General features: G+C 35.9%; 1 protein-coding gene and 1 long non-coding RNA gene across 2 annotated transcripts; both read left to right on the forward strand.

Moving 5' to 3' along the window:
- The first annotated feature begins 6,172 nt into the window (after positions 1-6,172).
- LOC133816173 (transmembrane E3 ubiquitin-protein ligase FLY1-like) lies at positions 6,173-7,714 on the forward strand. Its single transcript, XM_062248813.1, has 3 exons — positions 6,173-6,362; positions 7,228-7,300; positions 7,652-7,714. The coding sequence occupies exons 1-3, from the start codon at positions 6,183-6,185 to the stop codon at positions 7,675-7,677; spliced, it is 279 nt and encodes a 92-aa protein (XP_062104797.1). The 5' UTR covers positions 6,173-6,182; the 3' UTR covers positions 7,678-7,714.
- Positions 7,715-12,485: 4,771 nt separating this feature from the next.
- Positions 12,486-13,609, forward strand: LOC133816174 (uncharacterized). The gene is made up of 3 exons (XR_009885053.1): positions 12,486-12,616; positions 12,760-12,906; positions 13,481-13,609. It is a non-coding gene; the product is annotated as an uncharacterized LOC133816174 (long non-coding RNA).
- The last annotated feature ends 573 nt before the right edge of the window (positions 13,610-14,182 follow it).

Raw genomic sequence — 14,182 nt, forward strand, 5'->3', positions numbered from 1 at the left:
AGTTGTCCTGTATGTGGTGAGAGCCTATGGGTTGACAAAGACACAAAGGGGAAAAAATTCGGCCACAAAGTGTTGCGGTACTACCCTTTGACTCCTACGCTGAACGTCTTTATGGTTTAAGGCATACAACAAATGATATGACCTAGCATAGTACGGGATGGTCGAAAAAAGATGGTGTGATGCACCATCCTATTGATGGGGGTGCTTGAAAACAATTTGATTCCAGATATCCTGATTTTTCCAAAGAACACGAAAATGTTCGATTGGGTTTGGCGGTTGATGGTTTTAATCCATTTGGTAACATGAATCTATCTTACAGCATGTGGCCGGTTATATTCTACATGTACAATATGCCTCCTTGGATGTGCATGAAAGCGTCATCATTCATGCTGACCTTATTGATTCCTAGTCCGAAATCACCTGGGAAGGACATGGATGTCTTTTTGAGGCCTGTGGTAGACGAATTGAAGGAGTTGTGGGATGAGGGAGTTCAAACCAGAGACGCTGCAATGAACAGTATATTCAGAATGCATGCAACACTATTATGGACTATCAATGATTTTCCAGCATGTAGTAGTTTGTCTGGTTGGAGTGGCCAAGGATATATGGCATGCCCTTCATGCAACGAAGGCACTTCTTCATGTCGGGTAATTGGGAAGACGGCCTATGTTGGTCATAGAAGATTCTTATCTTCTACGCATAAGCGGAGGAAGAGTTGCTTGTTTGATGATAATTATTAAAAAGGACGTCCTCCAAGAAAATTCAGTAGTCAAGACATACTTAAACAATTAGCGCATGTTCCAGATCGTTTGCCAGGTAAACATGTCAGTTTCAGGGGTGTGAAAAGAAAGCGAGATCCAAAAGAGCTTAATTGGAGTAAAAATAGTATTTTCTTTGTAAACTTGATTACTAGTCTAAACTTGAACTGAAGCACAATTTAGATGTGATGCATGTAGAGAAAAATGTTTGCAATAGTTTACTCAGTACTTTTCTTATGAATGAGAAATCTAAAGACACCACCAACGCACGAGTTGACTTGAAGAATTGGGGAATCCGAGAAGAGTTTCACCTCAAGGAAGACGGCACAAAGTTAATCAAACCACATCCTATGTACTCTTTCACACCGATTGATAGACGTTCTTTTTGTCAGTTCGTAAAAGGAGTTAGACTTCCTAATGGCTTTGGTTCAAATTTTTCTAAGAAAGTAACTGACAATGATGGCGACATTGTTGTGTTGAAATCCCATGATTGTCACATTCTTATGCAACGTCTGTTGCCGATAGGAGTTCGAGGCTACTTGGATAAGTCTATTTCGAAGACAACCATTGAGCTTTGCAAATTCTTTAAGCAAATTTGTGCTCGTACATTGGTTGAACAAGTCGAAGTTAATTTTTCCTCCAGCCTTTTTTGACATAATGATTCATTTAATTCTTCATTTACCGCAACGACCCTTGCTCCTGGTGTGGCTGGGGGTCGTGGCTCAAGCAAGGTTTTGAGGTCGTTTGAGTGTTTTGACCTCGGGAACTTGGTTTTAGGCCTCAGGATTGTTCCTACTACCCGGATTAGTGGGGATTGATGTCCCAGAGGTTAGATCTTGGTTCGAGAACCTTTGTTATTCATTTTATTGATAGTGTCCCGTATTTGGTTATGACTAGGTGACCGTTAAGGAACTTAAAGGTTGGCCGTTCTCAATGGTCGTTCTTTTATTCATTCTCACTCGAATCAGAGGTAAGAAAACTGCACCCTATGTATATGTGACATGCATGGTTATTCTTGATGCATGTTGGATGCTTAAATGTGACATGCATGGTTATTTTTGAGGCATGTCAAGTGATTAAATGTGATGCATGTGTTGCACGAGAAACATGTGGTTAGGGCATATTATGAATATTGAATATGAGATTGTTCAGAGCTTGAGCCTCTGTGTTTATGCATGGTCCTAATTATGCTAGCAGTTGTTAAGTAAGCATGTTGAATGCCCTATATTCAGATATTTGACATATGATATATGTTTGGTAGCATTGCTTGCTTGTGTGTGGCACCAACCGTTCAGGATTCGGCATTGGTCGCGTATTACTGACCTGAGAGTCAGAAACGACATAAGTATCGAGAACGCAGAGCCGATAAAAGATTAGATCTAATCGATATCATCATTGAATGACTCATATGGGGTATTAATGTTGGACCGACCCGAAGGTCGATGAAAATTATAAGCGCTTGTCTAGTCTAAGACTAGTTACTCAGAGCTAGGGACAAAGGTCTAGGTGATTGTTTTGTCACATGGCTGAGGGAGCGGAATCCCATCTTAGTGACTTGATAATTAGTCACTCATTTAAAGGTATTGACCCCCTATTAGTGATATGATAATTAGTCACTCGTTTAAAGGTATTGACCCCCTGTTAGTGACTTGGTAATTAGTCACTTGTTAAAAGGTACAAACCCCCTATTAGTGACTTATTGATCAGTCACGCGTTCATTGTTTGAACTTATTTGCCTGTTTGAATAGGGCTATATTTTCTAGGCATGTGCCTTATGATTTGATGACATGTTATTACTGTTCATGAGCATATTGAGTTTTCTTGCTAGGCTTTGGCTCACGGGTGCTATGTGGTGTAGGTAAAGGCAAAAGAAAGCTGGACCATCCTTGAGTTGGAGAGCTTAGGTGGCGATATGTACATATGCGGCTGCTCGTCCACCACGGCCGAGGGTTGAAAGAGGAACTAGGGTTAAACCCTGTTTTGCTTCTTAGATCGGCTGGTTGTAAGTATTTTCTTGTAATAGACCTTTAAATTATATTTTTGGGATCCCAATGTATATAATAAATGTTCTAATGAAACGTTATATCTTAACCAAAAATTTTAATCCCTAAACCGCTAATCATACTTAGTTACACGATTTTGGCCAAATGACTCGATTATCGAGTTTAGCACAGTTTACAAGGCACATCGTGACGGTCCCTAGTGTTTAGGGTGTTACAACTTGGTATCAGAGCAAGCCAAGGTTTATGGTTCCTGAAGATAAGCTGGGCATGTACACTCGTCACTGAAGATAGCTTCACTCAGGGAATGGTAACTATTTTTGTAGTTATATGCTTAACTGCTTAAATAGAATGTAAATGCTTTACCTGCACATTGTATTAGGGGGCATGAGATTCTGATAGAGCTTGGCTCTTGACTATATGATTATATGCTCCGTGAATATATATATATATATATGAATGTGATCATATGATTACCTGCTCCATGAATATATAATTGTGATAATTTCATGTTGGAGTTAGAGGCATGGTGTGAATGTTGGAAGAACAGGGATTATGATTGATGTATGTATGCCATGGGCATGTTTATAACACTGCAAGTGATTTGTGAATGTGGTGTGGTAAGATTGTTTCCGTGGGGAAAGCTCTTGATATGCTCATCATTATTAATGGGTCAAGTTATTGACTGCAAATTCAATCAGCAGGTTTATGTTCAAGGCAGATAATGAGGCCTGGTGGTGGTTATATAGAGGCTGGAAGTTATAGCCAGGGTATTAGTTCTTCATCTGCTCCTATGAATTTTCAGCAAATGTTCACAGATTTGCAATCAAGATTGCAGAGGCATGAGGAAGAGATCAGGTGTCTGAAGCAACAACAAAATCTGTTGGGGAGCACTTCTTCCTTGGTTATGCCAGGAGTGGCATCAGCTTTGGCTCAGCCTAGGGTTGAGAACAGATGGGAATTTCTCTGTGGAAGATTCCAGGAGTATTACCCTCCAGTCTTTGAGGGAGGCCTAGATCCATACAGAGCTGAGCAATGGATGGGCATGATCAGTTCCATTCTTGATAGTATGGGACTGGTAGGTCACGATTGGGTGAGCTGTGATACATGTGTACTACGGGATGATGCCCGGACGTGGTGGGAAGTAGTATCCCAGACACGAGACATAACTCTGATGGACTGGAAAGAATTTAGGCAGCTGTTTAATGAGAAGTATTATTGTGGCGTAGCCAAGACTACTAAGATGAATGAGTTTCTGAATCTCGTTCAGGGGAATGCAACAGTGACTGAGTATGTTAACAGATTTGATGGGTTGGCTAAGTTTTCTTTTGACATGGTACCCACAGATGTAGCTCGGAAGGAAAGATTTATTCAGGGGTTGAACCCCAGAATAGTTCAGGGCATTAGAGTTGCTCCGATGCATGAAGTCTCTACCTATGCTCAGGTGGCAGGGAAGGCTCTTGCTGTTGAGAGCGTAGGACATCAGATTGGCCAGCAGAGTGCTGGAGAGCACAGAGCTCAGGTAGTGGTATCCCCACTTATTGGAGCAAGTAAGAAGGAAAGTCGGAAGACATATCCGGTATGCGCTCGGTGTAAAAGGCATCATCTAGGAGAATGCCGAGCAAGGGCATGTTTCTCATGTAAAATGTTTGGACATTGTAAGAAGGATTACCCAATCCAAAGGAAGGATGAGCAAAAGGGGATGGACAGCTCAACCCCAGCTCGAGTGTTCATTCCGATGCAATCGGAATTTGAGACTAAGACTAGTTCCTCAGGGGTGGCAGGTCAGTTTTCTAGTTTTGATTTTTGAGTTATGCTGACTGGTTTTGGTGCCATGCTATTCCTTTGTTTGTTTCATATAGAGGGGCATAAAGATGATATACAGATCACATGGTAATGTTGTGATTGGAAAGTGATACTATATTGGTGATTTAAGAGATGAATTGGATTATGATAAAAATGACTCATCAGTGATTATGATAAGGTTGGTTATGACTTACTTTGGTATGATTCTGGGATGTGGATTGGTTAAGTAAGTATGGGGCAATGCTAAATTGTAGGGAAAGGATAATAACTCTTGGGCTTAAGAGTGGGAAGCCTTGAGACAGTTGGCACGATGTATGGTTTTGTATGCTTATTCTCATCTGTATTGAGAGCTAGAGTTTTATTGCAGAGAGATGCATGGAACTCTTAGCTAGTGTGGTGGATACCACTTAGATTGTGCCAGTGGGGTCAGGACAGACTGGACTAGTCTGTGAGTTTCTGGATGTGCTTCCAAGGGATTTGTTAGGGTTTCCTTTATATAAAGAGATAGAATGGTAAATGGATTGGTGCCAGGAGTGGAAACAGGTTTTAGGGCACTGTTTTGAATGGCTCAGCAGAGTTGTAAGAACTAAAGGTTCAGTTAGTGAGTAAGATGGTATTCTCTAAGGTGAATCTTGGATCTGGTTATTACCAGCTAGAGATCAGGGAGAAGGATATGTAGAAGACTATTTTATATCAGATAAGGGCACTAGGAGTGCTGAGCTATGTTTTGAGAATTTGTTTAATGTGAGTATTTATGTATCAGATGAACAGAGCATTCAAAGGTTTATTTGAATAGGATTTGTGATCGTCTTGGACGATGGTATCGTGATGTATTCTCTGCGAATATTTTCCAAGGTCAAGGAATGCCTCGAAAGGCAAGAGTTTCCTTGGGTGGTAAGGATATCACATGTACCTTGGGAAGAGTTCTGAGTCTTCTTGCAGATCAGAACACTACAACAATTTTTAGTATATATTACATTAAAAAATAACATATATTGAAAAGTGCTATTAATGGTGGGTGATAAAAACACATAGAATGTATTATTTTGGCGCCATATGAAAAAACCTCAGGCGCCAAATGAAAATTTCTTTTTTGGTCTCATCTGCCAAATTTTAATCCCTAAGTTACCCAAAAAAAATTCTCTCAGCCTCCATCTCTCACTCTCGTCTCGTCTCTCCGCCTCACGAAGTCTCACTCTCGTCTCATCTCTCCGCCTCTCGTCTCGTCTCTCCGCCTCACGAAGTCTTCTCAACTCATCTCTGACTCATGAAGACATGCTCCAGAGTGGAGCTCTTTCTCCGCCTCACGAAGTCACGCTTCATAGTGGAGCTTCTCTGCCTCACGAAGTCACACTCCAGAGTGGAGCTCTTTCTCTGATTGGGTGTTGCTGCGAAGGAGATGAGAGGTTACTCGTGGCTGAGTTTATGCCCCATGAAACTCTCGTTAAGCATCTTTTTCACTGTAAGTTACTTTATTTCTTTATATATATATATATTTATATGTATATGTTTGTACATACTTCCTTTTTGTTTCCAACTGATGGGTGTTATGGGTGTTGGGAATTTTTAATTTATTAAATAAAGCTAAAATAACTGATTGGGGGGGGGGGGGGGGGGGATGGGATACCCAGATTCTGATATGGTGGCCAAGAGAAATTTGGGTTTTGGGTGCTTTTCCAAGAGGAGATTAGGTTTATTGAATTGGGTCGTCTTTGGATTTTGGCTTGCGTTACTGCTTTTGCAGCCGGTGGCTAGTGTCAGACCCTTGCGAGAGAGAGCTCGTTCTTGGGGCGATGAGGTTGGTATTGAGATTATTGCCTTACTTTTATTTTTAAAAAAAGTTTATGAATAGTTTGATCAGCTATTAAGATTACAATTTGAATTGGGTAGTGGTTATTAGTTTTGTTCACTGTTTCTCTTAGTCAGTGTACACACTAAGAGATTAGAGATTATATTTCAGTGAAATTATTTATACGTTTTAGAAAGTTATGATTAGGGCCAATCTGTATTTGTGTTTACTCCAAAGTTGCTTTAGCTTTTTATTAAGTTATAACTCTGCTGCAATGAGGAGAGTAGGAGGAGAATGAGATATTATTGAAATACAAATTGCAAGAACTCTGAGGTGCTAGAGTATTTTACTAAAAGCTATAAGTTTTATCAGAAAAATTAGTTAATAACATACTCATCTCTGTTGCACAAAACCGTAGAAGAAAGAGGAGGTTCATTAGCTTTGTCATTGATGTGTTTTTCTGGCTTTTCCATGTAGTCTTATTGAAAGTAGCTCGTATTTATTCACATTGAGTTTTGTTCTTGGTTCATAAATTGGAGTAGACAATACAGAAGTTAATAAATTGTACCTTTCATTTTATGCAAGAAGACAACCAAAAGCAATATTTTTTTTAAGAAATGTATCTGTCATGTGAAAGCCAGTTTTAATTTAATGAACTTCCTTTTAGAAATTTAGCTGCTCTCATTTCCCTTTCCCTTTCCTTTCGGTAAGTATGCAAATGTAAAATTTCCTTTGAAATAGTTTCTGGTAGGAAAAGGAGGGAGAAAATTGCTTTCTTTCTTTCTTTCTTTCTTTTTTTTTTAGAAATATGCGTTTAAAATATGGATGGAAATTTGAGTGAATTTGCTTAATTCACCTCATTTGCCTCTTGCAGTGGTTATTCAGAGGAAAAAAAGAAAGTGACTTGGGTCCATTTTCTGCATGGAATATAATTGGAACATATAGAGGTTAGTAAATTGCATTGCACACACATTTAATTGTTATCTTGTAAATTCTAGCTACAACTCTTTACATGAAATTGATAGAGAACTGGATAAATTTCAAATTAATTAATAATTTCTTGAATTATTTTGGGTGAACGTGAGGATTAGTTGTATCCACATTTTGCAGTATGTGTGATGTGTGTGTGGCATGGGGGTGGGGGTGGGGGTAGGGGTGGGTAATACCATGTGATTGTCTTATTTTATGCCACTTACTGTCTATTCATTGTGATTTGGGGAACTTTCTCTTCTTGATTTTGATGATGGGCGTGAAAGGGAACTAACTGATTCTGTTGAATTATTTTGGGTTACTTGCAGTCGATCAGAGGACAAAACTAATTTAATTGAGGAAGTATCTTGGTTTGATTATGGACATAGAGGAATGCAGGTAATGAGTCATCAAGTTCAATATCTTATCTCTAATATTTTGCAAGATCTTTTTTGCTTAATGAGTTTCTGCTTTAATTCTGTTTCTTTTACTTGTCTGATATTTATTCTGGTTGGAAGTTTATTTTTACAGGTTTGGTATCCTTCTTTGGGTGCTGACCCTTTTAAGCAGGAGGATTTCTTAAAGGTACGTATTCTTTGGTGCTAGAAGCCACAGGTTTTGCATATAATAAAAGCTTATCTTCTTTGTTAGCATTTTTTTTCCTTATTTTTCAATTTCCCCCTTCCCTTAGTGTGCAATTTTAGTTCCTTTCAAGGTGAGGTCACTAGCTACTAAATTGCTGGCTTCTGTATTCATTCAAGTATTATGTTATTTTATTTTTAATGGAAAATCATTTTTCTTTTTAAAAAGAAACATAATAAGGTTTTGTAAGTTATGAAATTATTTTTATTGCCTTTTAAGGCATCTTCTTCAGGTACTATTTTCTCTTTCCTTTATATGAAAGTGAAGGTCCAATGTTTATTTTACTGTCCAATTATGGAATTCTCTTGTACTATATATAATATTGTCTACCTTCTATTGAAATTTGAAAAGAAGATGTCAGCTCGTGCGCTTAATTACTAGCCCACAAGGTTGGAATATGACTTGAAGCCCTTTGTTAGATTAGGTTCAAGCATATGTGTTTAGTTTGGGGCATTATTGCATAAGTGTCTATAAATTGCCTCTGGTTACCAAAATTATATTATGTTGGCTTTGCAGCTTTTTAATTTTGTTTGTTGTTATTCCTGATCTTTCTTGAAGATATTGTACTTAATTCTGATTTTGTATTCAGAGGGACAAACGCGAAGAAGCTTTGAGGCTGGCTCCATTATTAGCAGAGAAGCCTCATTTTTCTCACTGTTTGGAGTGGCTTCTCTTTAGGGTGTTTGATGCAGAAATATCCAAGTACATTCAATGAGAATAAAATTACCTCAAAAGTACAATGGTTCTGTTTTTGGCCATTATCTAAATGGAGTAATGTTTATAGTAGTTTTGTTAAGCAAAACATTACTGGGTCTTTTTGCTAACTTGGTTACCCTAGTTCTCTATCTTTGTCAGTGCTGCTATGTAATGTTTCATAGTTGAAGTCTAGAACCTCTTCTATTTGTTAGGCCTCTTTTAACCCTAGTTAAGGTATGAAGTTATCCAAGGAGTAGGCTTTAAGGTATTGTCAGATGCGCAGGTGATATTTCTGCAGTTAGTAAAAATAGTTAAAATGTATGATAATCAATTAATATTTGATGAAAATTAATTTGGCTGCAAAACATGTCCAGAGGAAGCAGCTTTGAGGTATCTTGTTGTATATCATGTACATGCATAGAAAGTTTGGTTTGACTTTAACAAAAAAAAAGGTTCCATATTGGAAAAGAAAAGGGTTTATTATGTATAGCAATTAACTTAGAAAAACACACATCCCACGAGCTTGTTAGTGTTTGATTCATTGTTGTGTGCCATTACATATTTGATTGAATGAATTTATCATCATCAAATTGATTTCAGTAACTTTGAAGCTAAAATATTTCACTGCTTTATCTTTATTTATCTTTAGCTTGTCTTTTTCTTAGTGTCTTATCCTTTTAAGAAACTTCTGTCGAATCTATTCAATTTGGTTGTTCGTTGTCGTGATTTGAATCCCCATCTATGTTTTCATAACCACTATTTTCAGAGAGACCCATCTTAGAGTCGGACACAATATGACCTATTGAATCATAATAATCATGTGTATAGATATCTAATGTATATGCTTGGAACTCTTTTCAGCCATTCATTTACTTTATTATAAGTTGGAATAGAATTTCAATTGATTGAGACCTACACCTAGTGTGTAGTGTCGATTCTATTAAATATATTGTCATCTTCTCTTCTCTTAACCAAAACCCAAAGGTTTCATATTTAGATAATCCCCACTTCAAATTATAGCTGCAGCAACATTTTTAGGGCAGGTAAGCATAATTGGAGAGCAGTTCCATTTCCACATATTTAAAGTTAGTTTTTTTCTTCATGTGATTCATTTGTACTAAATATGAGTTTTATAATAGTAAATTTTTAGGTGAAGATAAATATAATTATAAGAATCATTTTTTAGATGTCACATAGTAAAATGATGTTATTTTTATAATTACTATGTGGCATATATAATTTGGTACTTTGTTGGATTATTACTTTGTAAAAAATTACTAAAAGTGTTGTTTTAGATTTAAGAATATCTATTTTTACCCTACTGAAAATTAACATTTTGGTGTGACGAGGGGGAATTCATCTAGGTGCTTGTGGTGTCGCGGGGAAGGACAACACTAGTTTGCTCTTGGGTTTGTGTGCATATAAATTGTAGAAGGTTGGCATAATTATTGTGCACTATGAAATGTATAATCAAAGCTATTGTCATTTTCTTCTTAGTTACTTGTATGGTTTGAAATTTGGTTAATTGATATTACTTGATTTTGTTTTATAGGTTGTTACTGACCCTTTTTGTTTTTATTTTAGCAATACTTTTGTTTTTTTACTAGGGTTTAGTGATGGATAACTTTAGAATTATGGCTGTTTTAAGTGTTGTTTTCCTTTAGTCTCTTTTTTTTTCTTTTCTGGAATGTATATTAGGGTTATCCTTTTCTCCCCTACTTTTTTAGGGATAAGATACTTTCTTAGTTTGATGGAAATTTTTGTCTGTTCTCTCTCTTTATTCATAAACAAGTGTTGGTGACTGTGCAAAGGCTCCATGGATCTTAATGTGATTGCACGCGTTTCTTCTTCTCATGATTAAATTAGCTTGTGATTCCCAAATATCTTGGCTGATTTGAGACGATTTCAATATTTCTAAGTGAGAATTATAAGTGAGATTAAATTTTAGAATGTCAATGGTTGTTTTTAACATTGTCTCATCCTTTTTTGCTGCTAATAAATACAAGGAACGAACCTAAGCAATGAGAAAGTTAGATTAATGGGTTTTTGGAAATAGGGGTATTTGTTTGGAGTTTCTTTTTATTAAGTTAAATGTTATAATGTTTTTATTTATAATGAAAGGAAACTGTTTGATATGATTTTTCGATTGTTAGATATGATTTGGACTAGTAGCTCTTTTTTTTTGTCTTTTAAACTTTAGATTATGTATCAAGCTCTTATTTTTGTTCCTTTTTTGAGGATATGCTCTTGCTGCTCTTCTCTTGTTACTTTGTGTGTGTTTCAATCATAAAAATATTGTTTTGTCTTTGAAAAAACTAGTATAAATGAAAGGAGACAAAAACGAAGTTGTTTGAAATTTCTTTTTGTTTGAGAATTTTTTTATCAACTGTAAAAGTGTTCTAATTTGAATCATGTCTCATTAAATTTTCATTATGTATCCTTATTATTTAGTTTAAGGTTTTTACTTAATCAGAAGCCTATTCATTTAGGTTCAATTGTATTCAAACTACTAGCTTAGTCATATCAAAGCAAAGATCTAAATTAAGTAGGATAATAATATTATAAGAAAGATATATGATTAAGAATCATGTCTTTACTACATTGGCACATGAGAGGCATGCAATAACATCTTCACTCATGTTTTACCTTCTAATTTTTGACATTGTCCCTGTTGTAAGTATAACTTTACTTCTTTGGTACATAGTGACATTGTAAAGGGACTTGACCTCCAATGCTTTATATTGTTGAGCTGCCGTATTATTTTTTAAAGTTCAAACGACTACCTCTGTGAGCAAACTGGACTATTAATTTGTTATTTATCATCAGTGAAGAAGCTTTAAATATCTAGGTCTGTCTTCTGTTCTGGTACTTCTGTTTCACAAGCTCAAGAAATTTTCTTGCTCCTTTTAGTAAAATTTGTGTGTTTCATGGTTCCATTGTATGCCTGAATTCTTATTTATAGTAAATGATTTAGGTTGGGGTGCCAAGGGCCATTTGTAATTTATTTATTTATTGCTGAGTTATGAATAACCTATGCACTGTATTAGTGTGTTGGTATTATGCACAGTATTCTGGAAGGATGTCAAAACCGTTGCTTATGATTGCTAGTAACATACGTATACTTGAATCAGTGAGGCAGCAGTATAAAAAAACTCATGACTTGTTGTCTTCTCAGTATTCTTATGAGCTTCTTCTGCAATTTCTGCATAAGTCTCAATCTACCACTGTACTTGGTATTATCAATGAGCATATCAACTTTCAAGGTACATGTTTCTTCTTTTACCGCTTATGTAAAAATGCTTCCTTTATTTTTATATGATGTGTAATGTATGCATGTGTACTGGTTTGCAGTTTCTCCTGGACAGCCAACTCAATTTCTGATGATGCGGAGGCTGTTACATTGACTGGCAGTAGCCAAGATGCAGTCAGTCAGATTAATCAGAAGGAAATACATTGGGGGGTGAGTCAACAAAGTTATCTTGTTTCAATCGGGTTTTCTTTTTTCTGTTACCCCCTCTTTATGCTCTGAGTATTACACTTATGATCCATTGATTCATGTTGGTATGTTGAAGTTAAAATGGAATCTAAATGTCTTTTATTCATTCCTTTTTCATTTGTCTTATGATCTCAGTATTTATCACATGTTTTTCCCTTTTTCATTTTCATTCAAAATTATTTAGGAATGATAAGCATCATTCTTCTTTTCTAAATTAATTATTTAAAACTTGGTCAACCTACAGAGAGTTATTTAGTAGCCTAAAAGAGGTTTTTTTTTTCTTTCTATATGACAGTTTCCCATATATGTTTGTTAGTAATAGGAAATTTAAGTAGTTGCCATATTTTCTTAGTTGCTAGAAGACTCTTTGGAAAAACGCTTGGAAAAGACTAGGGGTTTGCTTTCTGATTCTGAAAAGGCAGAAGGAGAAACTAAAGAGTCGGAGTGGGAGGAAAATAAGGTACAAAAATGTTTGGTTATTTCTTTTACTATCCATATTTGTGTAACCTCTATTTAGACTGTGTTTGGGACTGTCTAGTTATAGGATATTTATCTGGCATCCACTCTTGTGATGCTTAATATTAACTCGTGTGTTCATAAAAGATCAGCAGAAGGAGGAAAGCAGGGCTCATCAGTTAAAAAGCTGAAAAAAGACAAGGCAACGGGAGCAACAGGGAAAGCCACTCGTCCTGAGACAAACATTGTAACTATGGCACCAAGAGTCAAACCAGAGCTTCCTTTGCCTACAATGTATTCTCTCGCTTTCTCCCTCTTTCTCTTATGTAATTTATACATCTTTCTATCTATATATTTTTGACCTAGGATGTGCCTATTATTAGAAACTCCACATATTTAATTGGGGGTACTGTAGCATAGAATCCATGCAGGGCTTCAAATTATTTTGATGAGTAAATGTTTGGAGAAACTAAGATAAATTAAACATGTGATGTTGACATAATGATGTGGACACTAAAATTACTTTTTGGTACGACAGGATTCTGATGTTTGAGTGTAATTTTTTCAACCTGTAAGATATGAGGACGCATATTTTAAGCTTTTGTATAGCTTGAGGAACATAGTTTATGTATATTGGTTTTGTGTGAATGTGACTATTCTCGATAGTTTAAATAGATCTTTTTATGATGGAATATGTTGTTTCCAGTTGTAATTCTCTCTGCCAATCGAAGTCTTTCAGAGGGATTTAGTCTTAGTGTTTGCATACCTATGATGTTTATTCTAGCAAAAAAAGGGAAATCTACCACTGTTTTGTAATGTTAACTTTTGATATAGGTTATTTGATTAATCTTTTATTTTGTTGCTTCAGTTCAGTCGAGGTTGAGCAGTCTATACTTGATCACAGTAGATTTTGTAACAAGAAAACATGTTGATGATATTTAACTTTCATCATCAAGTTATGAGGTTTGTGTTTTTCTCCAATTAATTATTCTTTTAGATTGAACATGTCTATACTCGTAACATGCTCAGAGACATATCTTTCCATGAAAAGAATCTGGACTTGAAGCTGGATCTGTGCACCAAAAGAACTGTAACTACTTTTACTGTTAAGTTTTCTTTGTTTAATTATAGATGCACCTATATCTATAGAATTTATAACATTTAAATTCTTTTTTTTCTTTGTTTAAGATATATTTATTGTTAAATCTTATTTGTGTATATCCTAAAACTAAAAAGTAAACAAAGGAACAAAATAGATCTAAACTTGCCTAGAAATATCTGGTTTATCACTTCATAATGATGCTGATTTCGGCTAAATTCTTCATGCTATTACAGGATGATGACTTGGAAAGCCTCAAATTTTTTATAAATTCTGCTAGATGTTAGGCATCCAATAAAAGGTAAAAAAAAATGAATAAATGAAGTTGTGGGTAGTGTAAAAGATTTTCTTGAAGGTGAGTTATATTTTGTGGTTAAAGAGTGTCAGTGGTCTCTTGAATACACCATTAATCTGTTTGTGGGTCTTTGTATTGCTGATGCACACTAGTATGTTGAATAACTAGAATGAATC

This window comes from Humulus lupulus, chromosome 2 (genome assembly GCF_963169125.1).
Source record: "Humulus lupulus chromosome 2, drHumLupu1.1, whole genome shotgun sequence".
Lineage (NCBI taxonomy): Eukaryota > Viridiplantae > Streptophyta > Magnoliopsida > Rosales > Cannabaceae > Humulus > Humulus lupulus.

Bases quoted from the DNA above. Each gene is read 5' to 3' on its own strand.
- LOC133816173 (XM_062248813.1), top strand. From the start codon at position 6,183: ATGGGATACCCAGATTCTGATATGGTGGCCAAGAGAAATTTGGGTTTT. The intron at 6,363-7,227 runs GTTGGTATTGAG...TGCCTCTTGCAG, and splicing joins CTCGTTCTTGGGGCGATGAG to TGGTTATTCAGAGGAAAAAA. The intron at 7,301-7,651 runs GTTAGTAAATTG...GGTTACTTGCAG, and splicing joins TATAATTGGAACATATAGAG to TCGATCAGAGGACAAAACTA.